The sequence below is a fragment of the Musca vetustissima genome, unplaced genomic scaffold (assembly GCF_032173495.1).
Source record: "Musca vetustissima isolate MV318-11 ecotype Yass unplaced genomic scaffold, APGP_CSIRO_Mvet_v1 utg10199, whole genome shotgun sequence".
Taxonomy (NCBI): domain Eukaryota; kingdom Metazoa; phylum Arthropoda; class Insecta; order Diptera; family Muscidae; genus Musca; species Musca vetustissima.
Window position 1 is genome coordinate 139821 of NW_026875741.1, and position 21841 is coordinate 161661.

A 21841-nucleotide genomic window follows, 5' to 3' on the forward strand; every position below is an offset into this window, starting at 1 on the left:
AAATACTGCAAATGAGTTTGAATGGAAACTTTTTACTTCAAATATTATTAGCTCCGAAAAGCTGCATATATTTCAGGAAAATCTAAGGTTGAAAGGTGAAAGCCAAACCAGAATATACAAATTTTTAGATTTTTCTAGAGGAGAATTGTATTTTACTGATTCCTTTACTAGCGACCAAATTTCATGGATTCTGAAAGCAAGGTGTGGAATGATAAATTTGAATGCGACAAGATTCGACATTGACAGCAGGGGAAGAAAATGCACCTTATGTAATACAAATCAAGATGAAACCTTGTTCCATTTTCTGGGAGAATGTCCAGTTCTGAAAGAATTCAGATTGAGAATTTTCCATGCTGCGACACTGTCTGAGGAAGATATGGTCAACATTTTGGATGGTCGTGAGGCAAATCATTGGAATAAGCTCGTGTCTTATTTGAAAACATCCTTAAATTATAGAGGATTACTAATAAGCGAGTATAATTCGTTATAAAATCAAAACTCAAAGAATGACAGACGGTTAATAAATAACCATTGTCGATCAAACACTATTTTTTCTTGTTTTACAATATATGTATAAATAATCAAAGATTCAAACTGTATTAAATGAAAAATTGTAAATAAAGAATCATTATTATATAATTTTAATATATAAAAGAGCTTAGTGTTAAGTGAGTGACTGACAGATCACCGCCCAGACGAAACGGCTGAAGCTAGAAGCTTGAAATTTTGAGTGTGGGTTGTTGTTGATGATACTAAATTTGGTATAATTTAGATGGAAAACTTATATTTGGAATTACTTTTAGATTACTCTTAGAGTACAGGATAGAGTTATAAGTAGGAAAAGTACTAAATATGGTATAATTTGGATCTATGTAAACCGATGGGGCTGTGATGCCGATATTTATGAATAAAATTACTGTTGTAGTGTAAAATAGAGGAAGTAATAAATGTTTTGTATTCCCTTTCCGCATACCAAGTAGCGGGCACTTCGCTAGTCCGCATTATATTAGTTTATGCCTCTTCTCTGAGAGCAGACTTCATTCATTACTTAATCCAGTACTATTAGGAACAGTAGGGGTGACAGAGGTCATCCTTGATTTACTCCAGTGTGGGGTAGAAACGGTTGGCTTACGTTCCCGTTGTTAAGAACTGAGAGTTCTGCATGCTAGTATATCGGTTTTATTATTCGTTTGATGATGTCGAAGCCTGTTTGAAGTCGATGTTCTATTGTAAGTCGTAGGGTGTTGGTCCACACAGATTCTACTTAGTCTGAAGCCAGCATGTTCATCTCTCAAAATGTTTTATACTTATTTTTGTATATGACTTTGAGTAGGGTTACTCCTTTCCAGTTGTTATAATCATTCAAGTCACCAATTTTGGGCAACTTTTTTACTTTTCTTCTACGTTGGAGGCAGGCTTTCTTTCATACTCCTAAGCTGATATGGTGTTAGGTCTAAAACTGAGATCTAGTTCAATAATATAACTAAAATAATGAGTGTGCGATAACGAATTTTATTTTAATGTTTTATTGATTTCAGAAAATATATTTAAAAAATCAAATATCAATACAACTATTGAGTATTAATTATTTTGAACATTTTCGCGGGATTCTGCTTCCTCCTTTCTCCGATTAAATAATTTCTCTCGGGCATTTTTCTCCTGACGATAGAATTTCTTCAAAATAACAGTAAAATAGTACACAATTTCCACAGCGGATACCATACTCATGCCTACGAATAAGCTGAAAGCACTACCCAAATTTGCTGAAAAAAGAAAAGAGACAAAAATTATTTCTAACAATCTGTAAGTCTATGAAGATTCCTAAGTAAAATTATAATAATTTTACTTTATATAAAATCCCAATAATTATACTTACAAACCAATGTCACCATATTCGATAGTAAATCGTGGCGAACTCTCCGATACACTTCCGAATTCATATAAATGTGAACTACAGAATAATCCTTTTTAAGGCCGTCGCTAGAATTAAACAAAAGAAAAAATAAGATCTCAGCAATAGTTTTTTTAACTAAAAAAAAATTATTTTTCTGAATTTAATACTTACTAGAACTCATCAATAGAATCGATATTTAAATCCAACTTGGCACTGGTAGCCTGGACATTATACTCCACCTTTTCACAGCTATTCACGCATGGACATTGATTCTTTTTCAAACGGCCAATTATGTTAGCTGGAAATATGGAAACAAACAAGTTAAGTTTAAAATTACGAAATGTTTATACCCTTCACCACAATGTGGTACAGGGTATTATGTCTTTGTGCATATGTTTGTAACAGGCAAAAGGTATCGAGATAGACCCATGGTTCCTTTTGAGAATATGCATAGAATCACTTTCTGGGTTGATTTATGCATGTCCGTCTGTCTGTCCGTCCATGTATTTTTGTGAACAAAGTACAGGTCGCATTCATGATCCGATTTTAATGAAATTTGGCAGTTCACTTATTTGGCCCAAGGACGAAACCTTTTGAAAGTGGAGAAAATCGGTTCAGATTTAGATATAGCTTCCATATATAGTTTCGTCCGATTTTATATAAATGATGCACCAAACTCCAAATATTTGTCCGATTGGGACAATATTTTGCACAGCGTACTGTGTCAGGTCCATACTTATGTATGCGAAGTTTTGTTGGAATCGGTTCATATTTATATATAGCTCCCATATATTGTTTCGTCCGATTTTTGGTGAATGGTGCACCAAACTCCCAATATAGGTCCGACTGAGACAAAATTTTGCACATAGTACTGAATTAGGTCTATATTGGTGTATGCCAAGTTTTGTTAAAATCGGTTCTGATTTAGTTATAGCTCCCATATATAGTTTCGTCCAATTTTAGGTGAATGATGCACCAAACTCCCAATATTTGTCCGATTGGGACAAAATGTGCACAGAGTACTGAATTAGGTCCAGACTGATGTCTGCGAAGTTTTGTTAAAATCGGTTCAGATTTAGATATAGCTCCCATATATAGTTTCGTCCGATTTTTTGTGAATGTTACACCAAACTCCCAATATTTGTCCGATTGATCAAAATATTGCATAGCGAATGCAATTGGGGAAAAATGATGTGTGCTATGGTTTGTTAAAATCGGTTCAGATTTTGACATAGGTCTTATATATATTTTTGTACGATTTTAAGTAAATGGTAAGTAAATTTGGCAAATGGCATTAAATAGACTTTAGAGTGATAACAAAAACAAATGGTGTATTCAACGGTTGCTCAATTAGGTCCATGTGTTTATATAGCTCCCATACATAATTGTTCTCGATTTAATACAAATGGTACACCAAAGAATCCAAATCTGCCCGTTTGACATGCAATTTTCATTGATTTCAGAATGTTATGTGTATGGGGGATTTTCAACGGGTTAAAATATCTATCTAGATAACACATTTAATTTCGCTCGATTCCATCTCAATAGTCCTCCAAAGATTCTATGTCTGTTCTATCTACAGGATATTGTAGATATGTACCCAAAGTGGTGAAGGGTATCATATAGTCGGCCCCGTCCGACTGTTGAATTTCCCTTACTGGTTCCTTCGGAAGTTTGTGGTAATTAAATAAAGAAAATTTGAGGTCATTCCAATTGAGTGATTGTTTTTAATTCCATAAATTTTTAATTCGATAAATTTCTGGACCAAATAAATAACTATGAAGATTTAGCTATAATTCTGTCTATCTCTCTGTTGAAATCACGATAGAGTTCGCAATATATAATATAGAGATAAGATGAAAGTGTGCACATATATTGCAATTGCTTTGGATGTTTTGTACTGCGATATTTCGTTATTTTTCCAATTTTCCGATTTTTTTAAATATTTTAAACTCATTATTTAACAGAAATGGTTGCAATTTGACATTCTAGATGAGGGCGATAAGCATCTTTGCACAAAATGTCAATACATGTCCATGTTTTGTATCCCTGCAATTTTCGGTACTTAGAAAGTTCAAACCTTCTTTGGAGTAGATTTTTCCGAGCAAGTGGATCCTTACCTCTGTCTGTTATGCTAATATACACATACGTGTGGAACATGGAGGAAGGCTAGAGGACTTGTGCAGGTGTTTAATGCAAGGAAGTAGAAAGATCAAAAGTCGAAAAAGTCGACTTTTGATCTTTCGATTTTGTCATACCTGTTTTTTTTAATCTTAGGGCAATTTCGGCTTTGTGATGATAAACCAAGTATTTATGAAGAAAATCGAAAGTCGATCTTGAAAAGTCGACTTTGCAATTTTCTCAAAGATCAAAAGTCGACTTTGACTTTTAGACTTATACAAAAAGTCGATTAATCGATTAGTCGAAAGTCGATTTACTTATCCATATATGATATACGACAGAAAGTTAACTTATGTCGGGTTCCTGGACACAGCAACATAGATGGGAATGAGATAGCCGAGGTGTTGGCAGTCTTCCAATCTATCGATTGAGGGATCTGTACAACATCCAGTTATATAAGGATGAGGAAGAGCTGGAAACAATTGAACATATACTCTGTAAATGCCCATCGAACATGTTGCAGAAGGCATCTACTGTTTGGAAAATATGAAATTAATACTATAGCCTTCTTCGCCGGAATAGATCACAAAAGATAGTTAGCTTTGTTAAAATCCTGACATTGCTAAAATAAGCAAAAATTTTACTCTTTATAAACTTCTTCTATCCATTTTCTCTGGTACCCAGGATGAGCACAATGGACAAGTGTCCCCAAGTGATACGGCTGCTAATACATTCATCATTCTTTAATCTAACATATGGTTAAACCTCCTTTGTGGAATTTTTACGTTTTTTTTTTCTAATAAATAAAAAAACACGTTTAATGGTTCAACTTTTCGGGTTCATTTCAACCTGGCTGCCTATTATTTTATATTTGACAATTTCCAATAACATAGACCCCATAAAAGGTACCGAACAATTTGAGGAATTTTGAACATGGTGGAGATTGCAAAAAGTTCGCCCAACTGATATGGTGCAATATCAAAATTTGGATAAAATTTTGAATTTCCCTAAAACTTGACTTATAAAAACCTGTTAAAATCATTTTTTGGCGCCCAACATACTTGTAGACTTTATCAATAACACTGTGGCCAAAATGGAGTTAACCAAGCGACTTTATGAAGCAATAAAACTAGCATGAATACGAGTCTCCGAAAACTTCCCTCCGGTATTTTGAATGAGACCTTCAAAATATGGGTTCTTTTATATAAAACTATGATAAAATTTCATGATTTAAGCATCGATTCTGGATGCATCGTCCACTTTTCCGAACTGAAAGGAATACTTGCTGGGAAGAATTTGTCGTCGAATGTGATCGCCGGAATTGAGGATTATTTCGAAGCAGGATCGTTGGGGAGTCACTAGAATCAATGTAGTCCTTGAAGAAATTGAAATAAAAACTAGCGGAGCATACGGAAATAAATGTCTATCACCCATATCCTCCATCTTTCATTAACATATTTGATATCAGATTTAAAGTCGGACCATGTCTTCCTGAAATGAACATTTTCGCCATAATATGAAAATTTGGTAAATTTTCACACAAAACATTTGGTCAATTTGACTCTATAAATGTTGACCGATCATCTTCAAAATAGTTAATCTTATTCTTTACCCATTTTCCCGCGAACATTTTCGTTATGTTGAGGTCATAATTAGGATCTCAAGTGGGATATGGGAGGATTCAACGGGTAAATTCTATTGCGAGAAACCTATAAAAGTAATTACGCAGGGTACGGATGGATTCTACTGCGGGAGACCATAAGAAGTACTCAACCAAGGACATGAACGGATTCCCTAGCAAGATACCGTAATAAGTACTCAAGCAAGATTACGGAAGGATTCTACTGCAGGAGACCTTAATAAGTATTCAAGCAAGAATAGGGCAGGATTCAACGGTGAGAGATCTTAATAAAATACCAAGCAATGATATCGGAGGATTCTAAGAGACCTTAATAAGTACTCCAGCAATGATTTCGGAGGATTCTAAAGATATTACAAACTATACAAAATTATACTCTCGAATTATTGGAGTCGGCTTTTACAACAAGATAATTAAATAACTACTCAAACTGTGAAGAAAACAGATTCTATGGCAAGTTCTTGTTCCATTTTAGGGATAAGTAAATTGACTTTCGACTAGTCGGTCGACATTTTTTATTGACAAGTCTAAAAGATGAAGTCAACTTTTCAAGATCGACTTTGGATTTTCTTCACAACTTTTTTACAACAATTCATACGAAAAATATTTAGCATTAGTCGGTAAAAGTCGATTTTGAGCAAGTTTGACAAAATCGAAAGATCGAAAAGTCGACTTTTTTGTCAAAGGAAAAAATCGAAAAGTCTAAAAATCGATATTTTATAATGGATTGAAGGGCGATCACACATAGCTAGATCGATTCAGATTGACAAGATATGGCGATCGTTTTACTAAAAACTGGATCTATGACATTTATGCATAAAATAGTACGAAAGCGTTGATAGCTAAACACGTATTCTCTTTTTTCTCTTGTCGCCAGTCATTTTGGATGATGATCTCTTAGTTACTCTTTCACACACTTACTATCGATTTAGTTCTGATCAACACTGGTCTAGGGCCAATATGACGTGGTTGAGTTTCAAGCTCTTAAAGCCACACAAAGTTATATTAATTTTTCACTTAACCTTTGACTTACCAAAATTTTCCACCAAACATGGAATATCCCGATATGTGCATATCCGATCATTTGTACGATTGCTATAGAAAAAATATGTATGACAACCGCAAAATTTTACCATCATTGTAACGCGACAATTCAGCTCACAATTTGCCGCAACATAACTGCGAAAATAGGTTAGCTGACGTTCATAGGGAAATGTGCATTGACGTTCTTCAAATGTCAAATCCTTAACAGCTTTCGAACAGAAGGTCTCCACGGGACGTACTGAAATGAAGACCTCTTCGTTTAAGGGTATGAATTTTATGGCCGAGTGGGCACTGGGAAATGCATTAGCTTCCTGAATCATAACCTTAAAGCCAATTGAATATGAGCTGATTTTATTATACATGGCATCGTTGTAGTAGAGAATTAACGAGAGGCCATTTTGGAATCCACCAGCGGCTAATTGGAATTTGAATTCTCTGTAACTGTAAGGGAAGAGAAGATTGCAAGAGAAATGGGAACAAATTAAGAATACAAAATATATTAATAAAATTTGTTCTGGAAGTATCCCAGAGCTAGATAGAATTCTGGAATTCTACACGTCCCAGATCAAATTACATTTTTTCCTTCCCTGGTGTCCCCATACTTACTATGATTGATTCAGATTAAAGGCACAACAAAATCCATTGAATGTTGATGAAATATAAAAGAGACTATCGCAGGGTACAATGACATCCTTGAACCTGCACTTATATATCAAATCATTACAATTCCATGCCATATTTCTGGCAAAATCTAAAATATCCAGATCATTAAGTTCCAATAGCTCATCGAATAGTTCCAATTCTCGTGCAGCATAATTACGATCATCATACATGAAACCATAATCGATGCCCAAGAGTGATACAAGTTCCGAAACTGTGGTGTTACCAGGGATAGTTCTAAGAACCAGGACACTTTAATATGACTTTTTTTAAAGAGAAATAAATGACCTGTTCCCGTACTGCAAGAACCTACTATTTTTTACTACCATATCGAAAAAATTAATAGATTCTTGTAGTATGGGAAGAGATCAAAAGATTTTTAATACTTACAGGGTTTCCAAATATGCCTTTGATTTTTCAATATTATTAAAGACCTCCGGACAAATGGTGGTGGCCGGAAACAAAATGCTATCAATTGGAGCGTGGTCATTTTCCACATTCATGCGTGTAGGGTTACTGCGATAATCCACATAGAAGGTAAACACCATGACAATGGCACAGATGAACATAATCACCGTGATGAGGTACCAGAGGAACCTAGGTAAACGAAATAAATTATAAACTTAAATTATTTTTTTAAAGCAATTCTTTTCCACCTTATATATTTATTGGTATCTTCATCGCGTGCATATTTCAGTCCATGTATACTTGTCGTAGCACAAAAGGCACACCATGTCCGTTTTAAAGCTCCTTGTAAGGCTGTAATGGATTCATCAATATCCTCTGGTTGTAATTCAACTTGACCCATTTTCCGACAAACACAACCTTTAGGTTGAGAGAATATTACTAGAATGTTAGTGCTTCTACATTCATCTTCGTTGCCTGAGCTTGTTCAAAGAGGGTGGTGTATTCATGTCTTGTACATCCTGACAACCCTTAATTAAATTCATATTAACCGTGTATCCTTTTGGCTGTTCCTTGGCAATTAGAAGTCTTTATCAAATTAAGAAATTAGAACATATTTTGGATGGAGATATTTTTTTATAGAAGTTACTACGAGGAAAGAAATTGACTTCTACACCCTCCAAATAGAGTACGCCTTATATGGACTGAAACTGAAAATTGATTATGCAGATGTTTGTTATCTAACATGTATAAAGTTCGGATGGCACCTGCAGAACATTATGACAGAACATTTGTTTGTACGCAGCTTTCCAATTTGAAATACCATGTTCCGAAATGTTGTCTTCCACATGATTTTTCCATCGAATTCATGACCTTCCCTGTGTGCGTAAACTATCAGTTGGTTCGCTTTTATATGCCTTTTGAGCTGAGGCATCCTCATCCATTCTCACAACATGACCAAGCCAATGTAGTCGCTGCAGTCCGATATGCCTGACTATGTCGATGTCCTAGAATAGATGGTACAACTCATGGTTCAAGCGACGACGATATTCACCGTGGACGCAAATCGGCCCGTAGACCTTCCGGAGAATTTTTTTCTATCAAAAACTTGAAGAGTTGCCTCATCTGCTTGCGCAAGTACCCATGTTTCAGATCCATTCAACAGCACGGGTTGTATCAGCGTCTTGTAGAGTGTGAGTTTGGTGTGGCGAGAGGTGGCCTTGTTTTTGAATTGCTTACTCAGACCATTGTAGCATCTGTTGGCCATCGCAATCCTTCTCCGAATTTCAAAGCTGATGTTATTAATTTTATTTATGGCGTAACCGAGTTTTAGAGTTCCACATTTGCTCCGATTCTACCGGACTTCTTGCGCACTGATACCATCAGCTTGGTCTTCTCGCCATTTACTGCTAGTCCCACTTTGACAGATTCCTATTCAATTCGTTGAAAGGTGGCTGTTACCGCTCGCAATGTTCGACCCATTATATCGATGTCGTCGGCATAGGCGAGTAACATACGCTGTTTGGTGTACAGATTGCCATTTCTGTTCACATTTGCATCTCGTATGACCTGCAGAATGTTAAACAGGTCACATGACAAACTGTCACCTTGTCTCAATCCTCGTTCGGTATTGAAGGGCTCCGAGAGGTCCTTTCCTACTTTAACTACTGTATTAATTTTACATGAATGCCAAACGCAGACATCACTTCAAAAACCTCTGAACTGTCGACGAATTGGTGGAATGTTTCGATGTGTTTTTCGTATTTTTTTCCAGGATCTCGCGCAGAATGAAAATCTGGTCAATGTTGGATTTGCCTGGCCTAAAGCCACATTGGTATGATCCAATAATTTCAGTGACCATTGGCTTCAGTCGCTCACACAGCACGCTGGATAGCACCTTATATGAGATGGATATAGATGGACGGATACTCAAGCAAGGATTGGAACGGATTCTATTGCAAAGGACATACATAAGTACTCAAGCAAGGATACGGAATGATTTTACATTTAGATTTGAATCTATGATACGAATGGATTATACTATTAAGGATTATACTATTAAGTACTCATGTAAGAATTTCGGAGGATTCTGCCAGGAGATATTCTAACGCAAGAAACCTTAATAAGTATTCAGTTAAGGATACGGAAGGGGGATTATAATGCGAGAGGCATTAATAAATAGTCATGCAAGGATACAGAATAATTCTACACCGAGAAACTTTATATTTCCATCATTGTTTTACTGCAGGATACCTTAATAAGTATCCAATAAAGGATATTATTAAGAATACTCTCTAATTATTGGATAACAATTTAGGAGAATTCCTCTTGAATATTAGTACGAAAATCTGGTGCCGGTGAAATACTTGTCCTATAAGCAAAAATCCTAGTAGGTAGGATATTTGAATCAATGATGCGAAGGGATTATACTATTAAATACCTTTATAAGTATTAATGCAAGGATACCGGAGGATTCTGCCAAGAAATACCCTAATAAGTACTCAAGCAAAGATTCGAATAGATTCTATGGCAGAAAACATTAATAATATGTAATAAGGATATCATTCTTCAAAAGTTATGAAAGGATACCTTCGAAACCTTTGAGCTAGATTCTACGAAAGATTCAAGAGCGAGGATACCAAAGGATTCTATAACAGGATATCTTAAAAAGTATTCAAACGACATGAAAGGATTCTGGAGAGAACGTAATAGGTACCAGTGTTATCTTTTTGGGCATTTCGGACAAAATTTATTCCGAAAATGAAATATTTTTTTTTTTTAATATAATTTTTTTCAAATTTTTACAAATTGTTGTAAATCCTTATTTGTTTTCCGAATAGGAACAATTTTGATTATTCTCCAAGATTCCTTGATCTAATTTTCCACAAAAACGCATCATACAGTGCTATGGGCACCGCATGATTTGATATATTAGACAGAGCCCTTATTATTTAGTATCCTATCAAAGTGCTCAAATTAACAAAAAAAAAAAAAAAAAAACATTCAAAAATACGCAAATTCAAAGTATATATATTTCATTCCCGTCTTCTGTTGTAACTATGGAACTATTTAAACCATGGAACTATTTTCAAAAAGCTGATTCTTGAGGTGATTCCAAGTAATCTATATCGTATAATTTATTTTTCTGACATTATTTAGGATCATTCAGGCTTTCCTAACATTGCCATTGGTATTAACTGCTTCAATTAAAGTTGTACAGTTCACGAACGAACTAGTTCAAATGAACAATTCACTTAAAAGACCGATTGAACTAGGTCTTTCAAAGTCGCCCCTTTTAGTTCATTAAAAGAACGAACTGGAATAATCGTTCCTTTTAGTTAAAATGTGAGTGTTTTACTGACCTAGTTCGATTTTTTTCTAAATGGAAGCGGCACCGATCGAGTTTTATTTTGCATGTGATATTTGCAGCGATTTCACTTAGTAAACATATAAAATATGTTGCCTATTATTTATGCTCACAAGAAATTTTTCAATAATTCTGAAACTTTTCTTTAAAAATCCACACCTTATAGATCCCCATAAACTGTTTTAAAATGTTTCTATATAATATCCTCACCATAAATAAAACAAAATTGTAAAATTGTTTTTATTCACACATCACAATCTTCCAAGAACACAACCTATCAACTGAACGATTCCGAGAGCCATAAACTATTAAAAGAACTACCGAAGTAAAACGACAGCTGAATAAAAGAGCTTAATTGTGAACGAATGAACTACAACTAGAAGACCGAACTAGTTCAGTCAAAAGAGCTGAACTAAAAGGAGCGATCAGCTAACTGAACTAGATAGAACAACTCTTCATTGAAGCTATCTTGCTGTGCACAAGTTTATATAACTTTGAAGCAAACTGTCTTCTATAAACAATTGTCAATTCTTCATTCCCTCAATATTTTGGACAACATCCAGGCTTAAGATCCCTGGTGCCGATCCTACTTCTCCTGTTTAGCCTCTAGATTTGACTGCAACCTCAAATTCTCCGACTCTGCAAAAAGTTTCCTATTATTCAGAAATCTGCTTTGTTTTACACCTCCCACTTCAATCTCCAACTACGACATTCCACTTCGTGACAGTCCTGCTACTGACAAATGACAGGCCCAAGGCCGAACTTTGCGAGGCTGAATCATGTCAAAGTGAGATATGTAAAGGTGTACTTAGACTACAATTTTTATCGGGATATTATTGCAAAATCGCGCTGCTTTACCTCGATTTACCACTCACAATTAAATCCACTCAATATCTCGATTTGCTCGAAATACTATGCTAAATCGACATAATTCAACCCTGGCTTAGCACAAAATTTGCAGTGAAATATGTATGTATACGTAAACAAATAACAGCTGACAAATCCACTTCATTTCATTTTAATACTAGTATAAAGAACTAGGATTTGATATCTCGATTTACAAATCGAATCGATTTAGAAGGAATAGTCTAAATGCGCCTTAACCCACGTATGTTTTTCCAAAAACTTATATCGATAACAGTATTTTCTGTCTAATTTCGTTGGGTTTTCTTGTTTTATTTAAATTTAAACACATCTATTATTTTATTATTTAAAAACAATGATTACAAAATTCTAGCCGTCACTTTTCTGGAATTGTATGATAATAACCAAATACGTTGCAATTGCTGAGAAAATCTGTAAGAAAAAATTAAAAAGTTATACAATTGTGCGAACGATCAGTTGATTTGGCTTACAGATGTTAAAAGACTGCGATCAACCATTACAAGACCGCATGCCGAAAAACGATCCTTAAAAACCAGCTGTTGTTGCCAGAATTTTTTAACCTGGGAAAAAATAAAACAAATTTGTATATTTTAATATTTAATTCTAATAAAATTCTGCTTTACCTCTTCTGCCAAAATCGAATCATGGATACCCCTTTCAATTTCACATATGATATGTATGGTTTTACTTGATTCGGCACTTATGCGATGGCATGGCTCCACAACCAAGAGCAGCCGTGATGCATGAAATGTTATCCATAGGACTTGCAGCCATATAATTCCACCGCTATTCTTTTCCAAAAGTTCCATAAATAGGAAATACGAAGTGGCTACCAGATGGAGAAAACATGAGAGGAGTATAAACAGAACAGCCATGCCATATGAACTAAAAGACAAATAGAAATCTGGTAATATAAAAAGAGTGTTACAGGGATCCATCCCCCTATCGATTCATTTGAAAAGCTTACCTGGATACCAAGCCCACACATTTTGCCAACGAATCGTGGCATTCCGCCAATAATTTCAGCAGCAATGATTTATTCTTTTCTAAAAGGCAAAAAATGGAAATTCAGATTTGTTTGCGACTTATTTTATGAAAAGAAAATGATCTACACCTACCTGGTGTCTGATACATTTCAGAGGCAATTTTTGTAAAACTTATTTGCAATGGTGGTTCATTACTTTTGGTCGGTATTACTGGTGTTATTCGGGGTATATTTGACTTTTTTGGTTCATCATTTAATCCGGTGGTTAAAAATGACATTTTTAATGTCATGTTTAAGGATTTAAAACGTCTACTCAAACTCAACGCAGTATTGGCAAATGACACATGCAGACATGTCAAAATATAATACAGTCCATAAAAAGGTATATACCACAAAGCATTTAGATCTGAAATGTAAATTTGGTATAAGAATTATAGCAATCATAAAAAAATAGTAAGAATATTATAAGCCCACCTATATTTTCACCTTCGGTGTTTTCTTTTTCGGCAAAACTTAACCATGTCCAAATATCGAAAACTAGTTACAAGAGCAAAAATGGGAGAGATATGTATACAAATATGGTTATTATCGCAATGGAGTCGACGAATAAATTTTTAATAAAAAATATTTTGTTGTAAATATTTCAGTAATAAAATCATTGAACTGCTCCAGTACCTCCAATAATAATTAATCGAATTTGTTTTATATTTTCCCTTCATAAATTTAAAAATGTTACCCCTTTTTGGACACAAAACATACCACGTATTATCGGTAATATTTTCTCTGGACAATGTTTTATAACCTTTTAGATCCAGATGGTGAGAAAAGGAGGCATTCCTCAACTACAAATAGCAGCGGCCTTGTCAGAGTTTGCGGCAGCGAGTTCACGATAGTAGGAATGCTCGAAATCTTTGGGTTGCAAAGTTGTGGGTTGGCAACAATAGCTTAAAAGTAATACACACATCGGACTGATCCAGGAATCATGGACGGTTAAAATCAAGGTCCCTGGATTAAACAATATAAATTACCATTTTTTTTTTTGTAAACACAGGTCCCCTGCCAACTATAGAGGAATAAGTCTCCTTCCCATCGCATATAAAGTGCTATCCAGCGTGCTGTATGAACGACTGAAGCCAATGGTCAATGAAATTATTGGACCATACCAAAGCGGCTTCAGGTTTGGCAAATCCACCATTGACCAGATTTTCACTCTGTGCCAGATCCTGGAAAACCCCCACGAAAAACACATCGGCACATTCTACCTATTCGTCGACTATAAAATCCCATTCGATAGCCCTATCCGTTCAGCGGTGTTTAAAGCCATGTCTCGGTTTGGCATCCCTGCAAAATTAATACGGCTATGCAAGATAACGTTAACTGGTTTGCAGTTAACATCGGAAAGGACCTCTCGGAGCCCTTCAATACCGAACGAGAATTCAGACAAGGTGACAGTTGCTGGAAAAGGTCATACGAGATGAAAATGTGAACAGAAATGAGACTCTGCACACCAAACAGCATATGTTACTCGCCTACGCCGACGACATCGACATAATGGGTCGAACATTGCCACCTTTGAACGAATTGAGAAGGAGTCTGCCAAAGTGGTATTGGCAGTAAATGGCGAAAAGACCATGCTGATGGTATCAACGCGCAAGACGTCCAGTAGACTCGGACCAACTGTGGAACTTGAAAATTGCAGCTTCCAGGTAGTAAACGATTTTATATACTAATAACATCAGATCTGAAATGCGGAGGAGAATAGTGTTGGCCAACAGCTCAAAAGCAAGGCCAACTCTCGCCAGACCAAACTCACACTCTACAAGACTCCGATATTACCCGTGCTGTTGTATGGATCTGAAGGATGGATACTTGCGCAAGGCAGATGAGGAAGCTCTTGGAAGATCTTCTCCGGAAGATATATGGGCCGATCTGCCATTTACCATCTATTTTCGGGCATCGACATAGTCAGACGGATCGAGTTGCAACGACTACGTTGGCTAGAACATGTGTAATGAATAAGGATTCCCCCACTTAAAAGTATTTTAAAGCGAGCCAAGTGATGGTTCACGGAGAAGGGCATGTCACGAATCCAATGGAAAGATCAAGTAGAAGACAACATCTCGGAAATGGTCTTTTAAATTGGATTAGATGCGCCCAAGACCAACGCGCTTGGAACAACCGTACTGTCATAAGCCAGCCAAGTAAGTAAGGTGACCTGCCGAGAACCTGTATATTATGCGCCAAAAATGTATGAGTTCTCTTCTCCCTAGAGTTGCCCGAATTGACTGCATCATCCTGAAAGTAATTGAACCGAAGCTACTCTGGTTTGTCTGGGCAGCTGACGTTCTATAGCTGCGATGGTTGGGGGTTAGCTCGGAGGACTGCATTCACTCTGTATTCAACTGGGCAACTAGAACTAGAGACTTCCTTTTATAACGTTGCACCTCTTTGTCTATGTAACGCAAATCATTCCTGACACACATGGGCGGCGTTTTGACAGGTCTGAATACTTCTCCATTGCACAGTATTAGAATTCGCAGACAAGACTAATACCGTATCTGCCTTTATCTGCGAGCCAAGTAATGCATTACTACCCCGAATTTTGGGGTATTAGTGGTCGGAATTGTACGCTCCTCGACAAGCACATTCAATGGCATTCTCATCTCCGCAATCGCGTGGAAGGGGGCTGCAAAATCGGCGATATGGGCGTTCAACATTACACATTTGTCCTCATTATCGTACAATCACCTGCATACGTAACGATCATAATGCCGTCTGGCAATGGAATACCGGAAAGGTAGAGGTAAAATAGTTCCGGAGATATCACTCCACCCAGGGGAACTCCCTGTTTCGCTCTATGGGGTTTGGACTTCTTATTCCGCTACCCATACTGTTGTATGTCACGGCCGGTTCTTACTTGGGAGGATAAATGCCTCAACAGTCTTTGCTACTGGCACATAAATGATATCGGTCTGTATAATTCACCTAGCGGGACCACCAGAGTAGAGTACCTGACAAAATTGAGGAATTTGGTCAGGTACTCTACTCTGGACTCGCAATGCTGTTTTAGCATAAATATATACAGTCAGAACCCAACACTTTAGATCACTTAGCGCTACCAATAGCACAAACTACATCGGCCATGGAAAACTGTAGTGTTACCTCCTCGCCGGGTAGAGGTCTTATACGACGTAGTACTCTTCTTTTGTGATGCTCGCCAAACTGGCGGTTAAAATAACTTGCACATATCTACGGATCAGTCACAGTTTCGTCCTTAAATGTAACTGCGGTCCTATCATCCTTCTTACCAGGTTTCGAGAGTGAGTTAACCGTTGTCCAAAGTTTACTCAACTCTTCAGATGTTCCAAATATTTATTTCGCTTCTGTACCGCCACTAATCTGCTGACTTCCAACGAGAGATATACTGGGTTAAATCGACGAACGCTTATTTGGTAGACCAACTACCTCGGGGAGTTTCCAGTTGGAGTGTTCCGACGTCGATGGGCGTTAGACTAGACGTGTTGTGGAGACACATGAGTGTCTGAAGAGTTACTTGTACCCTAGTAAAAATTGGCTGGAACTAGTACCGGCCGGAGCTTGTCCAGAGACACGGGTATCAGGAGTCTTTGAAACATGAGTGTCTGAAGGGTTACTGGTACCCTAGTCAAAATTAACTGAAACTAGTACCGCCCGGAAGTTTCCCGGATCCACGGTTGTCAGTAGCCCCTGAAACAGAGGTTTCAGCCAGACGATTTGAGATTAGCCCCTATTGGCTGCAATTTGGTTGCAGTTGGTTAGCTCAGAAATTTCGCGGGAAGAGCTTGGGCTCGATGTGGAGTTTCAATATCAACAGGGTGCCTGACCCATAGAAAGGCAGAGGTTTAGATAGTCCTTGAAGACGTTATGGTAGATCTTCGAATTGGTACTGGCGGACTTACTCTAGGGTGCTCATTAAGTACTCTGGACTATTCCAATGGGGCGTTGGTCGACGCCCAATGGTGCATCACGGTTAAAGCCGTCAAGACGAGAATTATGTAAAACCTGACGGATCCTTGCCTCTGCTGTGAAATTAGGTCTCATCTCGGTTGTTCGGCCAGCAGGTGTAAATCTAGCGACTGCAGCTGCAATAATGTCCCGGAATTTCCTTTCTGCTACCATACATCAGAAGGAATGGAGAGTTCTGTGAAGCGCTGATTACTGAACTGTCTGAAAGTTTGTCCGTTGACTTTGCGATGATTAAGGAAAGAGTGGCGTTGAGAGGTGATGGAAATCTGGCGAACTGTGACATTCTCTCCTCATTCTGGAGGGGTCATTCTCTCCTCCGTCGAAATTTGTCAACTTTTTAAATGTATAAACACAGAATCGAAAACAATTTCGACCAATAAAAGATTTTAGCAGGTTATGAAACAGAACTATTTTAGGACATGCTCAATAATATCCAATTTTTTTTATAAAAATATGGTAATCCCAAATTATTTATTCACTTACACATCAAAGTGGATATAGAAAGCACCGGCAACATTAGTAATACTATGGCTTTAAGAGTTTCCCGTTTCCTGCCACCATTAATGGAAGCATCCACCTGCAGTATTGGACATTTTTTAAAATATTTTCTTATATGTTTCGAAATAGCACCTCACTTTTTGTAAACGCACATTCAATTCTCTGGTAGAGCTAAATCCAAATATACCACACAGAACTCCAGCTGTTACAGCCATAACAATTACGGATACATCCATTGAGGTAACGGCTTTTGAGGTTATAGATTTCATGCGAAATGATTGTCTGAAATTACGTAAAACAAATTTGTCCAATGTTCTAAATTTATTTACATTGAGAAATTTTGGAATTATTTACCTCAGTGGTGCTTTGGAATTGGCATCAAATAGTAGGCCCCGATATGTTAGGAAAGCTGGAAAGATAATAATGATTTTCTGATTATAAGGTTTATTGGTTAAAATTGGGATTTTTTAGACCGAATATTTTTGTAATATTATTCTTTATCGAATAAAAGGTCCTGATACACCAACATCTCATCGCTATATACAGGAATTTTAAAGAAAGAGATCTCAGAACTTTTTCGCCCTTAATTAAATATTTTTTTTTTCAAATTTCAAGTATATAATATATTCGAAGATGAACACCTTATATTCTATATTGAATCAACTATGATCGCTTATTATCTTACCCATTGCCGATGCCAATACAGCTGCATAAATTATAAACGGTATACTCTTCTCCACGACATAGTTGCCCTTTTCGGATTTCTTTACGGAAAACGGGGCCAAACCCAATATCTTACTGACAATATATATGCAACGACTGTTTTCCGATATTTCCATTCTAATTTCTTGTGTGATAGTGGTTTTGATATTCGGTATTTTCTTTTAATTGCAACTAAACTCTTAAACGATTCGAAGACTTCTGCCAAACATCACTGTCCACATTTCAAGTTTTAAATGTTCGCAAATGCTATGTCCTAACACAGGCGTACTTTCGGCGCCGGCAGCTTTTGTAAACAAAATATTCGTACAAATTTTAATATAGCGTGAGATAAATAGTTTAGGAGGACATAACACCTACACACATACATACAACAACAAGAGGATATGGGAATAATGGGAAAAACAGGTGAGGTGATTCCAGTTTGCACTACTTTATTCAAAAGTAATAAAAAACAGATTATGGAAACAGCTTTGATGCCGTATATCATTTGATAATTTATTATATTTATTATTATGTTGTCAGGGTATTATAGCTTTGTGCAGCCCCAAGAGTTTGTAACGCCGCGAAATATTGGTCCTAGACCCACCTTTAAGTATACCGATCGTCATATCTCGACTAGCTGAGACGATCTAGACATGTTGTTATTGTAGAAGCTTGTATTTCTTCTATTTTCCTTATCCTGGTTTTTTTTCTTACTCCAAGTTCAGCAAGACTGCGACCTATATCGGTGGAGTCCAAAGAAAAGATGGGGTTAGGTGAGTGAGTTTGGCTGGGCAGTTGAATAGATATAGCGTGTCATGTGGTCTGTTACCACATCCCGGGCAGATATTGTCGACCTCTCCATCATTTCGTGACCAATATGAATTGAGGCGGCTACACCATCCAGATCTTCGTTGTGCCAAAACCACTCTGGTTTGCCGAGATAGCCGCTGCTCTTCTGCAGCTATCATAGGCGCATGGTAATCACACGATATTCCTGAACTGCTTCCTCAACTGCATCCGTGTGAATACGATTCAATCCTGCTTGATAGTCCTGTTGATCTATAGGCTCCCTTTTGTACCTTTGGACCTCTCTCTACAGATCATGGAAATCCTCCCTAACATGCCTAGGTAGTGGTTGCCTATCCATTAGGTAACGGTTTGTATGACTACTCCCATAACACCCAAGCATGTGTTGCATCGATAACATCTTGTTGTGTTGACGCACAGGAAGGATATTCGTCTCCTCACGTAAGTGGTCTATTGGAGTCATGAGGAGACAACCTGTTGCAGTCCTCAGGACGGCATTCTGGCAGGATTGAAGATTTTTCCACTGCGTTGCACTGACGTTAGCGGATCACACTGGCGCCGCATAGTTTACCACATACCGGCCTATTGCTGTATAAATTATCAGCTCCCCAAGTGCTGCCGGCTAGCGACTTGAGAACCTTGTTTCTGCTCCTGATTTTATCGCAAATAGCTGTGGCATGCGCGAAAGACTTATAAAGCCTATTGAATGTGACCCCTAGAACCTTGGGGTAATTGGTGTTCGGAATTGTGGACCCCTCGACCTGCGCATTCAAAGATAGCCGCATATCCGCTGTCCATGTTATAAACAGTGTGGCCATTGACTTAGTGGCGGATATTTCCATATTCCTCGACCGGAAAAAGTCTGAAATATCCACGAGATAGTTGTTCAGCCTCTCGCAAATGTCATCAAGTTTAGGTCCTGGCGATATAATCGTACAATCATCTGTATATGTTACGATCTTTATGCCGTCCGGTGGGCGTGGAATTCCAGAGAGGTAGAGGTTAAAGAGTTCCAAAGATACCACCGATCCTTGGGGCACTCCGTGTTTAACTCTACGGGCCTTCGACTTTCTGTCTCTGAATTCCACGTACGACTGGCGTCCACACATATAGTTCACGATCCAACGTTTCAAATTTGGCTGGAGGGTTGTTTTCTCGACGTTAGGGTGGCTATTACTCTACTCCTGAGAACTTTATTCTACTCCTGGCTCATCAAGCTGCTTCAACATCACCATGGAGATTCTATTCTCTTCGCCCGGTCACTCTCGAGGTTCTCTATCATGGTGGGTATGTCCTCATTCACCGTGCAATACGTTGAGCTATCAATTTGTTCAGCCAGCGCCATGCCCCTCTGGTCATTACCTATGACGGAATGCCACAACTCATGATGTGCATTGAAATCCCCTAGTACCAGACTGTTATTGCCTTCCAAAAGATGGCTAATGTCAGGCAAATAACGCGGGGCACAGATATTTAACGGTAGAATGTAAACGTTAAACACCTCTACCTCGGCGGAACCACACTTGACCGCTACACCCATAAATTCAATGTATGGGTCACTAGAGTCTAACTAAAGCGAGATAGGTCGGTACTGGACAGAATGGTGCAATAGGAATGCTAATTCTCCACCTCTAATTACAACTCTGAAGACTGCAGGTGTTGTTCAGCTTCGTTTTCTGAATCGTAGCGACTTATAAAATCCACTATCTCGTTGATTTTCCCTCGAAGTTCATCGCAGTTGAATTGGAGAAAAGATATGTTATCAGGAGTTGCGACAGCAATGTGTGGTGTTAACGGCTTCGGCGCAGATTACTGCTGCGGAGATTGCGGAGGAGTCACGTAATCCGAAGACGATGATGATTTGGACCGCGGTGATGACGACGACTCGCTGGAGACTGCATTGGTGCAGCATGAGCCAACGTAGTCCCTTTCGCTTTATTCCTGTATACGGCTAAGGCCGGAACAACTCCTGAAATGTACCCATTCTCCGCATTGTTGAATCTCACCGAGATAGATTTGTGGTGGATGCTGTTGTGACAAACTGAGCAGAACCATGGTCCGGGGTTTGCCTCAATACCGGACCATAAGAAATCACAGCAAACATTCCGGGTAATGAAGCTCCCATGTTGAAAAAATACACAAACATGTACTTGCTGGGTTGACAGCTCTTGGTCGGAAGTTGATTCCTCCGAGTCAATCCGGTGCATAGAACCGACCGTCATGGGTAGAATTTAGTGGTTTTCGTTGCCCATGACCTCAGTTCTCGACGCGTATTTAGAGAGTAGAGTATTTTTTATTCGTCATATCAAGCTTAATATAACATTCATAATAAAATGGGGCTAAAGTGTTCATATATTCCCATTATTAACAATTATACAGTAATGATCGAAATAATAGCACTATTTTAAAGTCCACTACTACATAGTATCTTCTTCAATGTGAATGAAATAAGAAATATCAGAAAGTTATTTCCTTAATATCCCGGCTTTACTACAATTTTTCTTTTTTAATGTCCAACAACTGATATGCTTCTGATTCCGTTCAATAATCTGTCCTGTACACTAAATACACTGCGAGAAAAAAACGTTTATTTTCCTGGCCTCTTTTTCAGCATACTAGCTCTGCATTCAAATGTCTTACTCTGGGATTTATTCCAATCCACATTTCAACCTATGTTTTATCTATCAATTAATATAGTATGCTATAATTCCTTTCACAACTGTCCACTCGAGTGAAAATTGTTCACACTGACACGCTGTTGTTGTCACCTATTAGAAAGAAAATTTCAAAAACCAGCCCTGTTGAGCATGTAAACAATGATTAACT

General features: G+C 37.6%; 2 protein-coding genes across 2 annotated transcripts; both read right to left on the minus strand.

Moving 5' to 3' along the window:
- Window positions 1-1581: 1581 nt before the first annotated feature.
- On the minus strand, window positions 1582-8166 carry LOC133338268 (sodium channel protein Nach). Its single transcript, XM_061546444.1, has 7 exons — window positions 8015-8166; window positions 7749-7955; window positions 7305-7595; window positions 6688-7139; window positions 2066-2192; window positions 1877-1980; window positions 1582-1763 (listed from the first exon to the last, which is right to left on the minus strand). The coding sequence occupies exons 1-7, from the start codon at window positions 8164-8166 to the stop codon at window positions 1582-1584; spliced, it is 1515 nt and encodes a 504-aa protein (XP_061402428.1).
- Window positions 8167-12363: 4197 nt separating this feature from the next.
- On the minus strand, window positions 12364-18342 carry LOC133338269 (gustatory receptor for sugar taste 43a-like). The gene is made up of 11 exons (XM_061546445.1): window positions 18189-18342; window positions 17858-17912; window positions 17641-17785; window positions 17489-17582; window positions 13847-14005; window positions 13475-13537; window positions 13134-13406; window positions 12983-13061; window positions 12639-12900; window positions 12486-12575; window positions 12364-12426 (listed from the first exon to the last, which is right to left on the minus strand). Exons 1-11 carry the CDS (start codon window positions 18340-18342, stop codon window positions 12364-12366), a joined length of 1437 nt encoding a protein of 478 aa, XP_061402429.1.
- Window positions 18343-21841: the final 3499 nt, after the last annotated feature.